This window comes from Procambarus clarkii, chromosome 6 (genome assembly GCF_040958095.1).
Source record: "Procambarus clarkii isolate CNS0578487 chromosome 6, FALCON_Pclarkii_2.0, whole genome shotgun sequence".
Lineage (NCBI taxonomy): Eukaryota > Metazoa > Arthropoda > Malacostraca > Decapoda > Cambaridae > Procambarus > Procambarus clarkii.
This window is the reverse complement of record NC_091155.1, coordinates 35,652,746-35,675,415: the sequence shown is the minus strand read 5'-3', so window position 1 is coordinate 35,675,415 and position 22,670 is coordinate 35,652,746. Positions and strand designations below refer to the sequence as shown.

Genomic DNA, 22,670 nt, shown 5'->3' with positions numbered 1-22,670 from the left:
AGGTATTTGGATTATATATATATATATATATATATATATATATATATATATATATATATATATATATATATATATATATATATATATATATATATATATATATATATGTCGTATCTAGTAGCCAGAACGCACTTCTCAGCCTACTGTGCAAGGCCCAATTTGCCTAATAAGCCAAGTTTTCCTGAATTAATATATTTTCTCTAATTTATTTCTTTTGAAATGATAAAGCCACCCATTTCATTATGTATGAGGTCAAATTTTTTTTATTGTTGTTAAAATTAACGTAGATATATGACCGAACCTAACCAACCCTACCTAACCTAACCTATCTTTATAGGTTAGGTTAGGTTAGGTAGCAGAAAAAGTTAGGTTAGGTTAGGTAGTTGAAAAACAATTCATAAAATCTTGGCTTATTAGGCAAATCGGGCCTTGCATAGTAGGCTGAGAAGTGCGTTCTGGCTACTAGGTATGACATTATATATATATATATATATATATATATATATATATATATATATATATATATATATATATATAAGAAAAACGAGTGGACCAAGTATGCTACCCTTGCAGAATGCCAACGTTAATTGAGAGCTTTTATTGGTCCTGAAGCCACACTGTATTATCACACGAGGATAACCTCAATAAATTCCTCTCCCTGTGTGATCTAACAAACTGACCCTATTAGTGCCTCAACTTAATTATCCCATTGTTACCAATAATGTAAGTTATTAACAGGAGTTAACTAAGTTCTATAAGATATTGTTACTGTAGGTGGACAGTGACCTTGTATGTTAAGATAATTGTCAAGTAAATTAATAATATTAATAATAATTTATTCACAAGCAAGTACAATGGGTTGGTGAGATTACATAAGATTGGTATTTTTACATTCTTGTAAGGTCACTAACACACACACAGTGTTTCCTGCAAGTTCTATAACATATAGTTTTTGTGAGTGACCAGTTACTTTGTATGTTGAGATAATTGTCAAGTAAGTTCTATAACATTTCTAATTACTGAGAGTGGACAGCGACTTTTTATGTTGAAACAATCGTCCAGTTCTATATACTGTAATATAATTAAAAGGTAATAGTTAAGAGTCAAGTATTACACCATATTATATCTATAAATAATATGGGCCAATGATTGCAAATAAGCAAATAATAACTTCACATCATTCACATCCATCAACACAACACGAACCTAAACTGCCAATCAAAACAAACTATAGTGTTTTGGTTTGCCTAGATGACAAATTGCAAGCCGTGGTTTGGCCACAGGGCGGCAAAAACCGTAGCTCTTTGACCTTTAATATGTGGCTAGTAAAAAATTCTTGAGAATGTGAATATTCTAGAAGTTTCTACCCGAATCCAGGGCAAGAAATGCACGACTATATAAAAAGTTCCGATACTTGTGGAACAAAGTTTGCATTCACAGTTAAAGGAGGTAAATCTTTGTGTCTTGTTTGCCAAGTGCCATTCAGTCATTACAAAGCCAAGAACTTGAAACGCCAGTATGAACCCAATCACAAAAACTTTTCGTATGATTATCCACCTAAATCAGACTTTAGGAAAAATAAGTGAAATGAGTTAAAATCATCAATAAATAGCCAGCAGACACTGTTGACATTATTCAGTAAGGAAGCTGTGGCTCTCAAATGGTTCTCCTGCAGCTCTCAAACATCTTAGGTTTATCATTTGCAGCTCTTACAGTAAGCAAGTTCGGCCACCCTGCCATAAAGGCTACTCTTATACCTGGTAAAACAGGCCTATAATAATCATACACACTAATTATGCAATGATTAAATTTAGACATATCTACAAATTAATAATCATTACACTGTAATTTATAGTTAGAAATACTTATTAATCAAAGATATTGAGAATAATGCAAATATAGACATCTGATGTAAATACTAGCAGTAATTAAGCCTAGGCTAACTATATTCAATGAAATACTAAAAAAAAAAAAAATTAAATTCTAGTCATGGTAATATACTATAAATGAAAAATGTCACTTTATAAAATGGGTTAATACAAGTGGCAGAGTCAGGCTAATATTATTGTCAGATAAGATAATATAATTGCCAGTATTCAAATATAATTGTGTCAGGATAATATATTTACCAGCACGCTAATGTAGCTGCCAGTGTCAGGCTAATATAATTGCCAGTCAGGGTAATATTACTGCTAGTTAAGATAATATAACTGCTAGTCAGGGGGTAATATAATTGCCAGACTCATTTAATTGAGTCAGGATAATATAATTGCCAGTCAAGCTAATGCTATTCTCAGTCAGGATATACGTAATATAATTGCTAATCAGTATAATATTATTGCAGGTTAAGATAATATAATTGTCAGTCAGGATAATATAACTGCTATAACATAAATATCTCAGTCTGGCAAATATTATATAACAGCTGAGTAATATATATTACTATATATCGTTGGGCTAGAGAAAATATATTTTTCCAACTAAGAAAATTATAAATGCCAGTCAGGGTAATATGACTACTGAACTAAGGTTAGCCTTTTATCAGTATCTATCTTAATGCACACAATAATACAGGGGTTAGATCACTATAACTACTGTGGTTAGGTCAGACTACTAAAAATATCTGATGCAAATATAAATGAAGAGGTTTAGTTGAAATAAATTCCAGTCTAATATATATTTGTTAATGATTTATATATCTCAGTCATTAAGCAAAATAAAAAAATAATTTTAATATTTCATAAAAATAGTACAATAGTATATATATAAAACCACAGTTAAAAGTTAACAAATCAACTAGAGTGCTTTTGGCTTCCTTTCAAGCCTTCAACTGTGGTGGCAGTGATGGCACTGCCAATGCCAGCACTGTGGCTGTGAAATATTGCCACGTTTCTTCTGTGGCAGAGAAGAAAGTGGAACGGAAGCTATGAGGTACACAGATATCAAAGAAGACAATTGGTACCAGTTGTAGATACACGATCATGACGACAGAAAGGAAAATAGGGCAGGGGTTGGAGAGTGAGAAACAAGTTATAGTGAAATAGCAACACCATGTTTTTGAATACAGTATATGGAATTGGGTAAGCTAAAACAGTATAAAAATATATAATGAAATAATTGGTTGCAGCTATGGAGAGTGCAAGATATTTTCCTGATAAAGTTAACAATTTCCAACAATTTTAAAATTGTAAAAATGGTATTATAAGTTAATGAACTAATATGTGCTTTATTATACATTACACTTAAAACATTTTCCGATTTATCTCTCACACTCAAAATGTTTAACCAATCACCCAAATGCACCATCATGTGAGTTTTCATATTACAAAGATGACTGAATCTCTTCCAAAACTCTGGACACTCATGAAGGTTTATCATTCAAATGCACTAACATGTGTGCTTTTATACCGTTACGTGACTTGTATAATCTGCCACATTTATCACACTCAAAAAGTCTTTCTTCTGTATGTACTGACATGTGACTTATTATAGAGCCACGATCTCTAAACCTTTTGCCACACTCATCACACTCAAAAGGTCTTTCATCATTGTGTATCATCATGTGAGTCTTCATACTACCAAGGTGTCTGAACCTCTTCCCACACTCTGGACACTTATGAGGTTTTCCACCCGAATGCACTAACATGTGACGCTTCATATTTCCAAGATGAGTAAATACCTTCCCACACTCTGGACACTTATGAGGTTTTTCACCCAAATGCACTAACATGTGATGCTTCATACTTCCAATATGAGTAAATACCTTCCCACACTCTGGACACTTATGCGGTTTTTCACCCAAATGCACTAACATGTGAGTCTTCAAACTTCCAAGGTGTCTGAACCTCTTCCCACACTCTGGACACTTATGAGGTTTTCCACCCGAATGCACTAACATGTGACGCTTCATATTTCCAAGATGAGTAAATACCTTCCCACACTCTGGACACTTATGAGGTTTTTCACCCAAATGCACTAACATGTGATGCTTCATACTTCCAATATGAGTAAATACCTTCCCACACTCTGGACACTTATGCGGGTTTTCACCCAAATGCACTAACATGTGAGTCTTCAAACTTCCAAGGCGTCTGAACCTCTTCCCACACTCTGGACACTTATGAGGTTTTCCACCCGAATGCACTAACATGTGACGCTTCATATTTCCAAGACGAGTGAATACCTTCCCACACTCTGGACACTTATGATTTTTTTCACCCGAATGCACTAACATGTGACGCTTCATATTTCCAATCTGAGTAAATACCTTCCCACACTCTGGACACTGGTGAGTCTTCATCTTCTTTATGATAGGTGCAGTTTGTGGGAAGGTTTTCTCCTCGGATGACTGCATGAGTGGTGATGCTGGGTGACGCCTCACGGTGGGGCGTCAATGTTAAGGCTTAGGCAAGGCTTGAGTGTTGTTTCTTAGGCTGTTGTAGAGTTAGACTTGATGTGGGCACTTGAAGGTCAATGGTGGGCTTCTTCTTTATGATAGGTGCAGTTTGTGGGAAGGTTGTTGTGTTGATTTAGGGACGACGACGATCGTACGTGGGAAGGTTTTATGCTCATGTCTGGACACTCACTGTCCCGCGTTGTGATAATGGCGGCGACGCTCACCTAGGCGTTCCAGTGTTCTTTCTGGTGCCACACTTTATTTTTCCTACTTCTTACTTTTGTTTGTAACTGGTTTTCTACATTTAAGTCTTAGGTTTTCCTCATTTTTTTTCAAATTAAAGAATATGCTTGCAATTTATTTATAAAAATATAATGGTACACGTTTATATACTTTCTGAAGGAAACATTGCTCCCATGGTGAATGCACTACTTTGCATTTAAATTTTTAAATTTTGCCCTGAGGGGCAAGTTTATTGATTCAGATTCAGATTCAGATGTTTATTCAGGTAAGGTATATACATACAAGTGATGTTACATTAATGGATTGATATATAGATAGAGCTAGTACATACAATGCCTAAAGCCACTATTACGCAATGCGTTTCGGGCGTATTGGACAGCGTCACTCATCCTGTGAGTGGACACACCACTATAGTGACAGTATTGGGCAGCGCCACTCATCTTGTGAGTGGACACACCACTATAGTGACAGTATTGGGCAGCGCCACTCATCTTGTGAGTGGACACACCACTATAGTCGGTCCATAGAATTACCCCAATCACCCCAAATCAGGCCAAAACTACCCAAATCGTCCTAGCATTACGTAAGTAATGAAGAAATATGGTATATTTACTTACTATAATGTTGGTGCTACACATAGAACATGATCAAACCTATTTTTACTCTGAAATAATCTAATTTCATAACGAAATTAGACGTAAATATGTGAGAGGTGACGCCATAGGAAGTCGACGGTCCAAGCAACAATTGTGTGGAGCGACTTATCCAAGAAACATAGTTCTTGACCTATGAACACACCTATGTTCACTTGAACATAGGTGTGCCACAGGGCAGCATCTTGGGAACTCTCCTATTTCTTATATACATCAATCATGTGCCAAATGTTTCTAGCATTCTTAAACCTATACTATTTGCAGACGATACTACCATTGTCTATTCTCACCCCTACCCCCACACACTAAATAATATTGTCAACAGTGAATTAAAAAAGTCCACTCATGGATGTCAACCAATAAACTTACACTAAACATAGAAAAGACCTTCCACAGTTTATTTGGTAGTAAATTATCAAATCAGATTCAACTTCAGATAGACAATGTTAACATTACCCATAAAAATGATGGGAAGATGACCAAACCACACACCAGAAGATGAGAAGATGATGACATTTCGGTCCGTCCTGGACCATTATCAAATCGATTATGATAATGGTCCAGGACGAACCGAGACGTTGTCGTCTCATCTTCGGGTGTGTGGTTTGGTCATCATAGTCTTAAGATTAATCTGATTGTTGAACTTCTTACCAAACAAAAATGTAAAATGCCTTGTCGATGTTAAGGATAAGTTTGTTAACAGTCAATTTAATGGACTTCATTTAGTTCAGTGTGCACCGAGTCATTTAGAATAAGTGGGTTAGCGTGTGAGAAAATATGAAGATTGTTTCTTCTTCATGTGCTGAAGAGAAAATATCAAGGTATTTGGAAGATATATATGAGAAAAATGAGTGGACCAAGTATGCTACCCCTGCAGAATGCCAACGTTAATTGACAAAGTGGGAGAAGTAGCAGCATTCACTGAAATATACTGCTGACAGAGATAAGATTGCAAGTACTGAAGCGAGTGACCTCTAACTCCATAGTGTTGGAGTTTCAGAAGGTTATTGTGGTTAACAGTGTCAAAACCCTAGCATAAGTCAACAAACAAACCTATGGGGAGCTCATTTTTGTTAAGTACTGCATGTAATAATTTAAGCATATTTATAAGAGCATTGTTGGTGCTTTTATTGGTCCTGAAGCCACACTGTATTATCACACGAGGATAACCTCAATAAATTCCTCTCCCTGTGTGATCTAACAAACTGACCCTATTAGTGCCTCAACTTAATTATCCCATTGTTACCAATAATGTAAGTTATTAATAGGAGTTAGCTAAGTTCTATAACATATTTTACTGTAGGTGGACAGTGACCTTGTATGTTAATAAGATAATTGTCAAGTAAATTAATAATATTAATAATAATACAGTAATAATTTATTCACAAGCAAGTACAATGGTTGGTAAGATTACATAAGATTGGCATTTTTACATTCTTGTAAGGTCACTAATATGTACAGTGTTTCCTGCAAGTTCTATAACATATAGTTACTGTGAGTGACCAGTTACTTTGTATGTTGAGATAATTGTCAAGTAAGTTCTATAACATTTCTAGTTACTGAGAGTGGACAGCGACTTTTTATGTTGAAACAATCGTCCAGTTCTATATAATATAATTAAAAGGTAATAGGTAAGAGTCAAGTATTACACCATATTATATCTATAAATAATATGGGCCAATGATTGCAAATAAGCAAATAATAACTTCACATCATTCACATCCATCGACACAACATCAACCTAAACTGCCAATCAAAACAATAAACTATATTGTTTTGGTTTGCCTAGATGACAGATTGCAAGCCGTGGTTTGGCCACAGAGCGGCAAAAACCGTAGCTCTTTGACCTTTAATATGTGGCTAGTAAAAAATTCTTGAGAATGTGAATATTCTAAAAGTTTCTACCCGAATCCAGGGCAAGAAATGCACGACTATATAAAAAGTTCCGATACTTGTGGAACAAAGTTTGCATTCACAGTTAAAGGAGGTAAACCTTTGTGTCTTGTTTGTCAAGTGCCATTCAGTCATTACAAAGCCAGGAACTTGAAACGCCAGTATGAACCCGATCACAAAAACTTTTCGTATGATTATCCACCTAAATCAGACTTAAGGAAAAATAAGTTAAATGAGTTAAAATCATCAATAAATAGCCAGTAGACACTGTTGACATTATTCAGTAAGGAAGCTTTGGCTCTCAAATGGTTCTCCTGCAGCTCTCAAACATCTGAGGTTTATCATTTGCAGCTCTTACAGTAAGCAAGTTTGGCCACCCCTGCCATAAAGGCTACTCCTATACCTGGTAAAACAGGCCTATAATAATCATACATACCAATTATGCAATAATTAAATTTAGGCTTATATCTACAAATAATTATGTGAGCATGACTCCGGCAATGTGTACAGGTTCATGAGCGTATTGGGGGTCTATCATATCTACATTTGAAACTATGTATGGAGTCTGCCTCCACCACATCACTACCTAATGTGTTCTATTTATTAACTGCCCTGTCATTGAAAAAAATCCAATGTATTACACTGTATTGGATTACACAAAATCCAATCATTACACTGTAATTTATAGTTCGAAATACTTATTAATCAAAGATATTGAGAATAATGCAAATATAGACAACTGATGTAAATACTAGCAGTAATTAAGCCTAGGCTAACTATATTCAATGAAATACTCCAAAAAAAAATTAAATTCTAGTCATGGTAATATACTATAAATGAAAAATGCCACTTTATAAAATGGGTTAATACAAGTGGCAGAGTCAGGCTAATATTATTGTCAGATCAGAAAATATAATTGCCAGTATTCTAATATAATTATGTCAGGATAATACATTTACCATCACGCTAATGTAGCTGCTGGTGTCAGGCTAATATAATTGCCAGTCAGGCTAATATTACTGCTAGTTAAGATAATATAACTGCTAGTCAGGGGGGTAATATAATTGCCAGTCAGACTTATTTAATTGAGTCAGGATAATATAATTGCCAGTCAAGCTAATGCAATTCTCAGTCAGGATATATGTAATATAATTGCAAATCAGTATAATATTATTGCAGGTTAATATAATTGTCAATCAGGCTATTATAATTGTCAGATTCAGGCTAATATAATTGCCGGAGTCATGCTCACATAATTCAGTCAGGATAGTATAATTGATAGTCAAGTTAATGTAATTATCAGTCTGGTTACATGTAATATACCCTGTAATTGCAAGTCTGATTGATTAATACAATTGCCAGGCAAGATAATATAATTGCCAGAGTCAGGATAATATAATTGCCAGAGTCAGGATAATATAACTGCTATAACATAAATATCTCAGTCTGGCAAATATTATTTAACAGCCGAGTAATATATATTACTATATATCGTTGGGCTAGAGAAAATATATTTTTCCAACTAAGAAAATTATAAATGCCAGTCAGGCTAATATGACTACTGAACTAAGGTTAGCCTTTTATCAGTATCTATCTTAATGCACACAATAATACAGGTGTTAGATCACTATAACTACTGTAGATAGGCCAGACTACTAAAAATATCGGATGCAAATATAAATGAAGAGGTTTAGCTGAAATAAATTCCTGTCTAATATATATTTGTTAATGATTTATATATCTCAGTCATTAAGCAAAATAACAAAAATTATTTTAATATTTCATAAAAATAGTACAATAGTATATATATAAAACCACAGTTAAAAGTTAACAAATCAACTAGAGTGCTTTTGGCTTGCTTTCAAGCCTTCAACTGTGGTGGCAGTGATGGCACTGCCAATGCCAGCACTGTGGCTGTGAAATATTGCCACATTTCTTCTGTGGCAGAGAAGAAAGTGGAACGGAAGCTATGAGGTGCACAGATATCAAAAGACAATTGGTACCAGTTGTACATACACGATCATGACAACAGAAAGGAAAATAGGGCAGGGGTTGGAGAGTGAGAAACAAGTTACAGTGAAGTAACAACACCATGTTTTTTAATACAGTATACGGAATTGGGTTAGCTAAAACAGTATAAAAATATATAATGAAATAATTGGTTGCAGCTATGGAGAGTGCAAGATATTTCTGATAAAGTTTACAATTTCCAACAATTTTAAAATTGGAAAAATGGTATTATAAGTTAATGAACTAATATGTGCTTTATTTTACAATATACTTAAAACATTTTCTGATTTATCTCTCACACTCAAAATGTTTAACCTATCACCCAAATGCACCATCTTGTGAGTTTTCATACTACAAAGATGACTGAATCTCTTCCAAAACTCTGGACACTCATGAAGGTTAATCATTCAAATGCACTAACACGTGTGCTTTTATACCGTAACGTGACTTATATAATCTGCCACATTTATCACACTCAAAAGGCCTTTCTTCTGTATGTACTAACATGTGATGTATTATTGATCTACGATCTCTAAACCTTTTGCCACACTCATCACACTCAAAAGGTCTTGCATCAATGTGCATCATCATGTGAGTCTTCATACTTCCAAGGTGTCTGAACCTCTTCCCACACTCTGGACACTTATGAGGTTTTTCACCCAAATGCACTAACATGTGACGCTTCATACTTCCAAGATGAGTGAATACGTTCCCACACTCTGGACACTTATGAGGTTTTTCACCTGAATGCACTAACATGTGAGTCTTTATATGTCCAAGCTGACTGAACCTCTTCCCACACTCTGGACAATTATGAGTTTTTTCACCCGAATGCACTAACATGTGACGCTTCATACTATCAAGCTGACTGAACCTCTTCCCACACTCTGGACACATATGAGGTTTTTCACCCGAATGCACTAACATGTGAGTCTTCATATGTCCAAGCTGACTGAACCTCTTCCCACACTCTGGACAATTATGAGGTTTTTCACCCGAATGCACTAACATGTGAGTCTTCATACTTTTAAGGTGTCTGAACCTCTTCCCACTCTCTGGACAATTATGAGGTTTTTCACCCGAATGCACTAACATGTGAGTCTTCATACTTCCAAGCTGACTAAACCTCTTCCCACACTCTGGACACATATGAGGTTTTTCACCCGAATGCACTAACATGTGAGTCTTCATCCTTCCAAGCTGACTGAACCTCTTCCCACACTCTGGACAATTATGAGGTTTTTCACCCGAATGCACTAACATGTGAGTCTTCATATGATCAAGACGAGTAAATACCTTCCCACACTCTGGACACTTATGAGATTTTTCACCCGAATGCACTAACATGTGAGTTTTCATTTGTCCAAGACGAGTAAATACCTTCCCACACTCTGGACACTGGTGAGTCTTCATCTTCTTTATGATAGGTGCAGTGTGTGGGAAGGTTTTCTCCTCGTTTGACTGCATGAGTGGTGATGCTGGGTGACGCCTCACGTGGGGCGTCAATGTTAAGGCTTAGGCAAGGCTTGAGTGTTGTTTCTTAGGCTGTTGTAGAGTTAGACTTGATGTGAGCACTTGAAGGTCAATGGTGGGCTTCTTCTTTATGATAGGTGCAGTTTGTGGGAAGGTTGTTGTGTTGATTTAGGGGCGACGACGATCGTACGTGGGAAGGTTTTATGCCGGTCGTTTTATGCTCATGTCTGTTGTTGTGTTGATTTAGGGGCGACGACGATCGTGGGATCGGATGCGCCCCGGCTGCCCGATACCGGGAAATAGCGGAGGGATGGGGTCCCTATAGTCTCTTCAGGCCATAGACCCTAAAATCTCCTCAGGCCACAAATTTTAGTCTCTTCAGGCCACGGACATGACGGATGAAGCGGAAGGTATGGCGAAGGATGTCATGACGGACGTCTTCGTCTCTCGCACCTGCCCTGTCAACGAGAACGGGAACTGTGAGGCGGGGAATATTCAGCCTACGAACGGCACTCTTATTTATTTATTTATTTATTTATTTATTTATTTATTTATTTATTTATTTATATATATACAAGAAGGTACATTAGGTTTGTGAGAATACATTGGATAGTACAGAATTTACATTCTTGTAAAGCCACTAGTACGCGCAGCGTTTCGGGCAGGTCCTTAATCTAGCAGATAATTTTAAGTAGGTAATTTCTATCAGAATTGATAAATGATAACAAATACATTGCAAGAGAAAAATGAGATGAGAGAGCTTAGTAAGTATATTAAAGCACATTGTTATATTAAAGCTCTGATTGATTACATTGACAGCTTGATTAGTAATTTAAACAAGATTAATAGACACCATACAGCAGATTGACAGCACATATAAGACAGCAATGATCACAATGGTAAAGATGTTCAGATTGGGTACATAAAGATTGGGAGACTGGGTAGCAAAAGATACAGATAAACAAGATTTATAAACACCATACAGCAGATTGGCAGCACATATAAGAAGACAGCAATGATCACAATGGTAAAGATGTTCAAATTGGGAACATAAAGGTTGGGAGATTGGGTAGCAATAGATATAGTGCAATTTTAAGGCAAAAAGTGAAAAACTATGAAGATGAAATTAGGTGCTTTTTAGTATTGATTTTGAATGATGTAAAAGTTGGACAGCTTTTCAATTCAGTAGGGAGTGAGTTCCATAAACTGGGTCCCTTTATTTGCATAGAGTGTTTACACAGATTAAGTTTAACTTTGGGGATATCAAAGAGATATTTATTTCTGGTGTGGTGATAATGGGTCCTATTACATCTGTCCAGGAAGAGTTTCAGAGCAGGATTTGCATTTAAGAACAGAGTTTTGTAAATGTAGTTGACACAAGAGAATTTATGGAGCGAGATTATGTTTAGCATGTTTACGGAGTTAAACAAGGGGGCTGTGTGTTGTCTGAAAGCAGAATTTGATATTATTCTGATAGCAGATTTTTGCTGGTTGATGATGGACTTGAGGTGGTTTGCAGTGGTTGAACCCCATGCACAGATACCATAGTTGAGATAGGGATAGATTAGTGCATAATATAGAGAGATGAGAGCAGAGTTAGGTACATAATATCTGATTTTGGAGAGTATACCAACTGTTTTAGAGACTTTCTTAGTTATGTGTTGTATGTGGGTACTGAAGTTGAGTCTCTTGTCTAGGAATAGGCCAAGAAACTTTCCATAATTTTTATTACTAATGTTTACGTTGTCTATCTGAAGCTGAATTGCATTTGTAGATTTGCTTCCAAATAGGATGTAGTAGGTCTTTTCTATGTTAAGTATTTTTTACGCATTTTTTTCTTTTTACCCATTAGTTTTAAGCTTTAGTCAGTAGTGTTTTTTCGTGCCCGAAACGCTTTGCGTAATAGTGGCTTTAGGCATTGTATGTACTAGCTCTTATCTATAAAGCCAACAAACTTTGTAAAATCTCTTTATGTATGTACCTTTGCCTAAATAAAAATTATTATTATTATTATTATTATTATTATTATTATTATTAAGTGTTAGTTTGTTGGTTGACATCCATAAGTGGACTTTTTTTAGTTCATTATTAACAACATCATTTAGTGTATGTGAGTTGGGGTTGGAGTAGATGAGGGTAGTATCATCAGCAAACAAAATAGGTTTCAGAATGTTAGAGGCATTAGGCAGATCATTGATGTATATAAGAAATAGAAGAGGCCCCAAGATGCTGCCCTGTGGCACTCCAACGGTTATTGGTAGAATGGGAGAGGTTATATTATTGATGGCTACACATTGGTGTCTATCACTAGATAGGATTGGATATAGTCCAGTGCATGGCCTCGGATTCCATAATGATGGAGTTCACATAAGAGGTAATCGTGATTAACAGTATCAAAGGCCTTTCTCAGGTCAATGAAGAGTCCAATCGGAAACTCATTTTTGTCAAGGGCTGAGTAAATTATATCAAGGAGACTAATAATTGCATCGTTGGTACTCTTTTGAGAGCGGAAGCCAAACTGACAGGAGCTAAGAATGTCGAATTTTACGTGATAGGAGTAAAGCTGTTTGTAGGTAATTTTTTCAAATATTTTTGATAGTATGGGTAGGTTCGATATTGGTCTATAGTTGTTTATGTCTGCCGGATTACCTCTTTTATGCACTGGCGTTACTCTTGCTTTTTTAAGGATATCAGGGAAGGTATGACACTCAAGGGATTTGTTGAACAGCAGAGGTATAGGTGGCGCAAGGGCATGGGAGGCGCTCTTGTATACAATGGATGGGATTTCACTGATGTTCCCAGCTTTGGTTTTTAGTGAGTGTATGATGGACACAACATCTGTCGGGCTGACTGGTGAAAGGAGAAGAGAGTTTGGATAGCTGCCTGAGAGATATGTGTTGATATGTGTCTGAGTCTGTGGGATTTTACTTGCAAGGTTAGCACCAATCGATGAAAAGAAGCTATTAAATTTATTCGCCATTTCTAAGTCAGATGACGGTGTAAGGCCATCCTTAGAGAGTGTTATCTGGTTGTGGGAGTGTTGTTTAGTTCCTAGGATATTAGAGATGGTATTCCATGTGCTTTTCATGTTGCCTTTTGCTTCTTTGAATCTAGTCTCATAATATGAAAGTTTTGCTTTTCTTGTGATACTGGTAAGCACTGATGAGTACCTTTTAACTACTTCCTTTGAAACTAGGCCACTCCTAAATTTCTTTCCATATTCATGTTTTTTGTTGATTGATTTAATTATGCCACTTGTGAGCCACGGGTTATTTTTTCTTTTATGAGTTACTTGTTTGGTAAGGAGGGGACAGTGAGTGTTGTAGAGGCTTAGAGTTTTGGAGAGAAAGAGGTTAGTTGATGAGTTTATATTCTGTGAATTATTAAATTCAGATTCCCAGTTAATATTGTGGAGTGCATTAGAGAGATTGCCTAAAGCTGATTCACTATGTAGCCTGAATGAAAGTTTCTTGGTTTCTGGTGGTGATGTGTCAATGTTTGCTATGAGGAAGGTAGGATAGTGGTCAGTTGTTCTGTCATAAATTACCCCAGATGTAAGGGGAGCTGTTATATTAGTCCACAGGTGATCCAGGGTAGTGGCAGATGTTTGAGTGACTCGGGTGGGCTTGGTGATTGTGGGGATTAGCATACAGGAGTGCATGCTGTTACGGAAATAGTCAACTTGAGGGTTGTTTTGAAGACCCAGGTCAATATTGAAATCACCTCCCAGAATGATGTGATTTTTGTTGAGATTGTTATTTATAATAAGATTCCTTACATTGTTTGAGAATAAGGCTGTGTTGGTATTAGGAAATCTATAGATGGCACCGATAGTCAGGGAGGACTTAAGAGATTTACTGGAGAACTTGGCAAAGGTATATTCACAATAGTCATCTCTATCACTAATAACACTATTGCAAATGAAGGTATCTTTGTAATATATTGCTGTACCACCACCTTTTTTATTAGGCCTGCAGTTATGAATGGCTTTATAACCAGCTAAATTGTAGAGTTGGGTATAGTCATTACTTAGCCAAGTTTCAGTTAAAATGATGAATGATAATTTAGTACCTAGTGCTGTAAGTAGTGCATTTATATCATCAAAATGTTTACCAAGTGACCTAACATTTTGGTTGTAAACTGATAAGCAGGTGCTATTTAGGAGTTTGTTTTTTGCAAGATTTGCTGTGTAATACCTGCAATAATGATGATCAATGTGCTGATTTGTGTGGATATGGGACAGAAGATTTCGATCAGGATCAATATCAGTAAGCATGTAGATAAAATAATGTCACGATACAATAAGATAAGCAATTACAGGAACAGATAAATACTCAGTCTGCTGTAAAATAGAAAGTAATTATAGCAAAACAACAATACAATAATATAACAATACAATAAGAGCTTACAAAGTATTAAGTCTGCTAAAATTAGAGAATACTTTTGGCAAAACACAACATTAAATGCAAGTAAACAAAAGAATTGAGACAATTAGAGGTAGAATAAAGGTCACTAGATAGCCATTGACGATACACAAGTTTGGTGGAGAGAACAAAAAATCAGTAGAGACTGTCAAGATGAATATATAAAAAATTTGACAAATGATAATTGTAAAGTAAAATAATCCTAAAGATAATAAATTTTATTTAGCTTAGTTTTTAACCTATAATTAGTATGAACTTAATTGAGAGAACAAAATGAGATCAATAATTGATTTCAATAAATGACATAAATCAATACAATTAAATTTAAAATTTAAATGGAATTGGGTAAGATTAGATTTAAGAGTAAAATTTCACAATGAAACTGAGGTAGATGCTTGCATAAGTGCATGGAAACTTGACGGATTATTTAGGAAATTATATGAATGAGAGAACATTAGGTAAATGGTAAGGCAGAGACAGCACCTTGGACAAAGTTAGATTAAGTTAGGTTAGGCTCAGGAACTGAAAGAGTTATTTTAAGTACTGGCATTGGTCGGGTTCAGGTTTTCAGATATACCACAATCTCTAAAGAAGGCCAGTAATTGTTGGTCACACTTTATTTCATATCTTTTTCCTGTACTTTCTTTCTTCGCAATAATCGTTCCATTCCTAGTGTAGAACTGCTTGATAAGACCAGGGTTTAGTTTGCGAATTTGACGAATTTGACTACTCTGTAGTCTGACGCGAGCGCTATGAAATCGAGGGCAGTGAAGTAGAAGGTGCTCCATTGTATCCTCCTGGGTCGGACACCACTGGCAGTATGGGGAATCTACCAGCCGTAGACGATGGAGATGTGCAGCCAGGAAGTTGTGCCCAATCCGGAGACGAGTGATGGCAGTGTCGAGGAGTCGAGAATGATGACGAGTCCATGGATGCGGGGTGGAATCAAAATTGCGTAGAAATTGCGTCTTCTTAAAAAGGGAGCGGGCATTCCAAAACACCACAGTATTCTCAGGATGGGGCGCCATTATCCCTGAAATACAACAGATAACTTTTTAACCACCAGTGCACAGACGTTTCCAAAGGGGGAACCACTAGAAAAAGCCATAAAACCCTCATACAAAGTAAGTAAAATGTGTGGTATCAATGACTTCCAGTCCAGAGGATGTTGATCTATGCTTCTCTCTGCCTGACGGAAGCGGTGGTCGGCTCTCGAACTCTCTTGACGGCGTCTGCGACTGGTGGGAGCCTCACTCTGGGCCTCATGTTCCCCCGGTGTCACAATCCCTTGGGAAAGTGCCTGGGGGACCAGAGGATCATCAGGACTGTCTGTTGGAGCAGTACCTCCTGATCGATGGGTGTGTCGACGACGCCGGTGTTGGCTTCTTTCAGGAGAGGCAGGAGGGTGACGAGTGCTAGGCTCCGGCCGAGACTGAGCGTCCATGTCTGTATCCGTGGATGAGTTTCCGTCAATGTCAAGGCTACCTAGGAGGGAAAATCGATTAGCAACCTGGGCGTATGAGGCATGTGACTGGGACAGGCAAGAGCGCCTGCTAGTTCCTACTTGTGAAGAGACCCGACCACGGGGAACCTGGAGGCGAGAAGAAGCGATAGGCTGATTGAGGGCGCGCAACTTCTGGAACCGCTCATGTCGAGGTGTCCCCGCTGTTTTATGGTCGATGTCCAACTGGAGGGCCTCAAGATATACAGGGTAACTCTTAGACGTAACCTTATGATAGCCATGGCATAAAAAGCAGCGAGGTGTAGCAGAGCACCCACCGTTATCTCTGTCTGAATGGCCTGTTTTGCCGCAGTTTGCACAACGTGCTGCATTACGGCAGGTCAGGCGACTGTGGCCCAATAGATGACAAGCGTAACATCGTAACACAGGGAAATTGTAGGGCTGAACCTGATACGAGGTCCTGTGTAGTGCCACTCGGTCAGGAAGAAGCCCATCGAACTTTGCACGGACCATGGATGTCGGCCCTGCTGCTCCGCGAATCCTGGTAACTTCCAATAATCTCGCTGATGCACCCCCTAATACCTGCAGAGCGGCCTGGATGTCATCCACATCTACACTCTGGTCAATTGGGCCAATCTTCCCATACCGGGCCCGAGACTCCTCCTCCTGCGACAATACCTGTCGGCACCTGACAGGCCAGTCCCCCAACTTAATAATGTCGGATACGCAGATGTGTGATAGAGCCTCCTTTCTGATATGTAGCTTCAGTGCTGCATCCCTACCCAGGGTACGTATGGTCTCAGGCAGGCAATGTGGCCACAATACGGAAGCCTCGATTGCTGCACCTAAGGTACGAGGATTTGCAAAGACGCACTGACCTGATTCTGACTGGATTAGGACTACCACAAACGAGGAACGGGGTACCACAAGACTAAGGTCTTCTGAAGGGGAAGACATCCTCTTAGCATCTCGCTCTGGAGCACCATCAGCCGACTCATTTTCCAACAGACGTTTAATTTCCTCTCTGGGACTTGCTGTCAACATCCATGGCGCCCCCGCTCGGGGAGGCGTCCATTAGGGAGGCTCCGGCCTCCCCCGGTCCTGTGAGCCCCTGGGTAGCTGCAGTGAGCACACACTGGCCCAAAGAAGCCAGCTGAATTCAAAGATGAGTTCCAGGTAAGGTGTGGAAAGAACGTCCAGCCAGGAGCGTTCAATCCACGCGCCAAGATGGCCGACCTTCGGGCGGGAATCCATGCTCATGTCAGGACACTCACCGTCCCGTGTTGTGATAATGGCCACGACGCTCACCTAGGCGTTCCAGTGTTCTTTCTGGTGCCACACTTTATTTTTCCTACTTCTTACTATTGTTTGTAACTGGGTTCCTACATTTAACTCTTATGTTTTCCTCATTTTTCAAATTAAAGAATATGCTTGCAATTTATTTATTAAAATACAGTATAATGGTACACGTTTATATACTTTCTGAAGGAAACATTGCTCCCATGGTGAATGCACTACTTTGCATTTAAATTTTTTAATTTTGCCCCAAGGGGCGAGTTTATTGGGCAGCGTCACTCATCCGGTGAGTTGACACACCGCCATAGTGACAGTATTGGGCAGCGCCACTCATCCGGTGAGTTGACACACCGCCATAGTGACAGTATTGGGCAGCGCCACTCATCCTGTGAGTGGACACATCGCCATATTGACAGTATTGGGCAGCGTCACTCATCTTGTGAGTGGACACACAGCCATAATGACAGTATTGGGCAGCGCCACTCATCTTGTGAGTGGACACCGCCATAGTGACAGTATTGGGCAGCGCCACTCATCCTGCGAGTGGACACACCGCCATAGTGATAGTATTGGGCAGCATCACTCATCCTGTGAGTGGACACACCGCCATAGTGACAGTATTGGGCAGCGTCACTCATCTTGTGAGTGGACACCGCCATAGTGACAGTATTGGGCAGCGCCACTCATCCTGCGAGTGGACACACCGCCATAGTGATAGTATTGGGCAGCATCACTCATCCTGTGAGTGGACACACCGCCATAGTGACAGTATTGGGCAGCGTTACTCATCCTGTGAGTGGACACACCGCCATAGTGACAGTATTGGGCAGCGCCACTCATCCTGTGAGTGGACACACCGCCATAGTGACAGTATTGGGCAGCACCACTCATCCTGTGAGTAGACACACCGCCATAGTGACAGTATTGGGCAGCACCACTCATCCTGTGAGTGGACACACCGCCATAGTGACAGTATTGGGCAGCGCCACTCATCCTGTGAGTGGACACACCACCATAGTGACAGTATTGAGCAGCGTCACTCATCCTGTGAGTGGACACACCGCCATAGTGACAGTATTGGGCAGCGTCACTCATCTTGTGAGTGGACACACCGCCATAGTGACAGTATTGGGCAGCGCCACTCATCCTGTGAGTGGACACACCGCCATAGTGACAGTATTGGGCAGCGCCACTCATCCTGTGAGTGGACACACCGCCATAGTGACAGTATTGGGCAGCGTCACTCATCCTGTGAGTGGACACACCGCCATAGTGACAGTATTGGGCAGCGCCACTCATCCTGTGAGTGGACACACCGCCATAGTGACAGTATTGGGCAGCGCCACTCATCCTGTGAGTGGACACACCGCCATAGTGACAGTATTGGGCAGCGCCACTCATCCTGTGAGTGGACACACCGCCATAGTGACAGTATTGGGCAGCGCCACTCATCCTGTGAGTGGACACACCACCATAGTGACAGTATTGGGCAGCGTCACTCATCCTGTGAGTGGACACACCGCCATAGTGACAGTATTGGGCAGCATCACTCATCCTGTGAGTGGACACACCACCATAGTGACAGTATTGGATAGCGTCACTCATCCTGTGAGTGAGGAACCTGTGAGGAACCTGGAAGTCAGAAAGCTGCTAAAGGCTGCATCCTGGGGATGTGTGTGTGTGTTAGATAAAAGTATATGTTGTTTAGATATGATGGAGGAAAAGAGGCCGAGAGTCGGTACATTAGACAACAGACGCTTAGAAAGGCGGGGTCCAAGAGCTGACAGCTAAATTTTGGAAATAATAAATTAAAATATTGAATACACACACTTACATGTTTCACATGAATTTGGCTGAGGGCTGATGGCCCCGTCGACGGGGCAGGAAGTCGGCGGTTGATCAAAGGCCTCCCACATCCTCCACATACCTGAGGATTTTTCCGGCTTAATTTTAAAGGGAAGTAATGTCTTGGCATTTACGGCTTCAGCGGGTGGGTGGGTCCGTGGGTTATTACACTATGAGCGAAAACAATCGCCTATTCTGTAATTTATATTGCCGCTTGTAGAGCTAGAAGCTGTTGCCTCTTGTGTGCGTTGCACAAGGGGATTAATATCTGGATTAATATTTTTCAATATTTCCAGTATTTTTAAAGGTATCGCTCAAATACCGAAGATACTGTTATTGGACACCGCTTAATTGACAATGTCTCAACAACGCAGGCTGAAGATGTGCGTGGCTCCTGCTATTGCAATGATGCTCATTTGTTTTTCAATGATGCGCCTTAGTTGCCCCCTCTCTAACTTACCGTTCTAAATACCCCTTCTCCATCTCGCAAACATTCCCTCTCATACATCTCCCCCCCCCCCCCACTTTCCTCCTGTCCCCCTGCCCACATTTTCTGTCCTTTGTCCCCGATGCCTTTCCCCCTGTCCCTCTCTCTGTCCCCCCTTTCCATCTCTCTGTCCTCCTGTTCCTCTCTTTGTCCTCCTGTCACTATCTGTACCCCTGTCACTCTCTGTCCCCCTGTCCTTATCTCTGTCCCCTGTACCTCTCTGTCCCCCTGCCCACTCTTTCTGTCCGCTGTCCTTCATCTGTCCCCCTCCCTTTCCTCCAGTCCCCCTATCCATCTCTGTCCCATTGTCCCTGTCTCTATCTCTGCCTCTGTCCCTCTTTCTGTCCTCCTGTCCCCCCTCTCTGACCCAGTCCCTGTCCCCCTCTCTGACCCGGTCCCTGTCCCTCTGTCCCTGTCCTTCTCTGTCTGTCCCTGTCCCCCTGCCCACTCTTTCTGTCCCCTGTCTCTCCTCTGTCCCCTCTCTCTTGGTCTCGTGCCCCCTATCTTCCCTCTGTCCCTCGGTCCCCCTCTCTGACCCTGTCCCTCTGTCTCTGTCTCTCTGTTCCTGCCCCTCTGTCTCTGTCCCTGTCCCCCTCTCCGTCCCTGTCTCCCTCTGTCCCTGTCTCACTCTCTGTCCTACTGCCCCCCCCCCTCTGTTCCCCCGTCCCTCCTCTGGCCCTGTCCGTCTGTCCCTGTCCCTCTGTCTCTGCTTCTCCTCGTCTCTGACATTCTCTGTGTCAGCCTATCTCTCTGTCTCTTTGCTCGCTCTATCTCTGTCATTCTCTCACTGACTTTGCATATCCTTATCTTTTGGTCTCTGTGTCTAACATTCTCTCCCTGACTCTGTCTATATCTATTTCTCTGTCTCGGTCTTCATCTCTTACTCTCTCTCTCTCCTTCTCTCCCCTTACATACATACATACATACATACATACATACATACATACATACATACATACATACATACATACATACATACATACATACTTACATACATACATACATACATACATACATACATACATACATACATACATACATACATACATACATACATACTTACATACATTTATTTAACACGTGGTACACGCACAAGAGGACACAGGTGGAAGCTGAGTACCCAAATGAGCCACAGAGAGATTATAGAAAGAACTTTTCAGTGTCAGAATAGTTAATAAATGGAATGCATTAGGCAGTAATGTGGTGGAGGCTGACTCCATACACAGTTTCAAATGCAGATTTGACAGAACCCAGTAGGCTCAGGAAACTGTACATCAGTTGATTGACGGTTGAGAGTTTATTTCTATTTTATTTGCTGAATCACTACGAAATGCTGAGAGACGAAACATATTGAGATAGCAAACAGATATACAGAGAATATACCTGTGGTATTATAAGTGTCAGTAACAGGATGACGTGGCAACTGGTGACTATCCTGTGGGAATTAAATCGTTAATGTGAAAACAATTAACGTTAATATTAGATGTTAAGTGATTAAATAATCAAAATGCAAGGAAATATTGTACCCGGTACTCTATATACGAGAATAAGGGCAAGAAAATCCAAATAAAATAAATGAAACTTTGATAGTTTCAAAAGTGAGAGGTAGTCCAAAAACGTAGGGATACCTTACCGGGTCTCTATAGGACAGAAGCAAGGGGTTTCCTACTTAACTAGATAACACTTACAGAATTAGCGTTCTTTGTGCTCTGGAAAAGACTGCCAATTCCCTACCTGTGTAAGTATCATAATCTCTGACCGACGCGTAGGGGTGTGAGTGTCAACTGGTGACGAGAACTGCTGTTGGGGTCCCAACTCAACAGCGTAGTCCGTGCTAGAGGAACTATGGCCCTCTTTATCCTCCTTCGGTCGGATTACAGAAGATAGGGTACGTGTCCCGAAGACAAACCAAAGTACCAGGGTACCAAAGGGGTGATCTGCTGTAAATGAGAAATATTCTATGGACGAGAATAAGGTGGAACACACGAGTAATAACACCGAGGGATGAATAACCAATTAACAGAGTGACTGTGGCCAGCAGACACCACGTAATCCACAGTCATCCAACACTCATAAAATGTTACACTCGGAAAGCACAAAATACACAGCACCATAAAAATTATTGAAAAAGCAACGTGTAACAAAGCCAAGTACATTTACCACAAATTGAAAGGATTGGTCTAGTATCAATACCTGAGTAGTTCTTCCAAGACAAACCTTATTGTGAAGACACTCTCCCGGGCGGGCCCCTATTAATGTGACGAGAAATGTAGGTGTTAAGGCAGTCTTCTCTATGGCTGGTGGAAATGCCAATCACATTAGAAAAAAAAAAGAGAACACAAAAATGTTGACTGCTTGGCGGTTGTCTCCTGTGGTAAAGTGAAAGGGAAAAACACGCAAAACAAATCTTATAAATAATGAACTATAATTTACTTTAAACAAAAACAAAATAAAGATAATCCCTTGGCTATGTACAGTGCGGATCATA

General features: G+C 39.7%; 1 protein-coding gene across 1 annotated transcript; it reads right to left on the bottom strand.

Moving 5' to 3' along the window:
- Positions 1 to 2,675: 2,675 nt before the first annotated feature.
- LOC138355994 (zinc finger protein 729-like) lies at positions 2,676 to 11,147 on the bottom strand. Its single transcript, XM_069311543.1, has 3 exons — positions 10,221 to 11,147; positions 9,633 to 10,082; positions 2,676 to 4,392 (listed from the first exon to the last, which is right to left on the bottom strand). Exons 1-3 carry the CDS (start codon positions 10,660 to 10,662, stop codon positions 3,362 to 3,364), a joined length of 1,923 nt encoding a protein of 640 aa, XP_069167644.1. The 5' UTR covers positions 10,663 to 11,147; the 3' UTR covers positions 2,676 to 3,361.
- Positions 11,148 to 22,670: the final 11,523 nt, after the last annotated feature.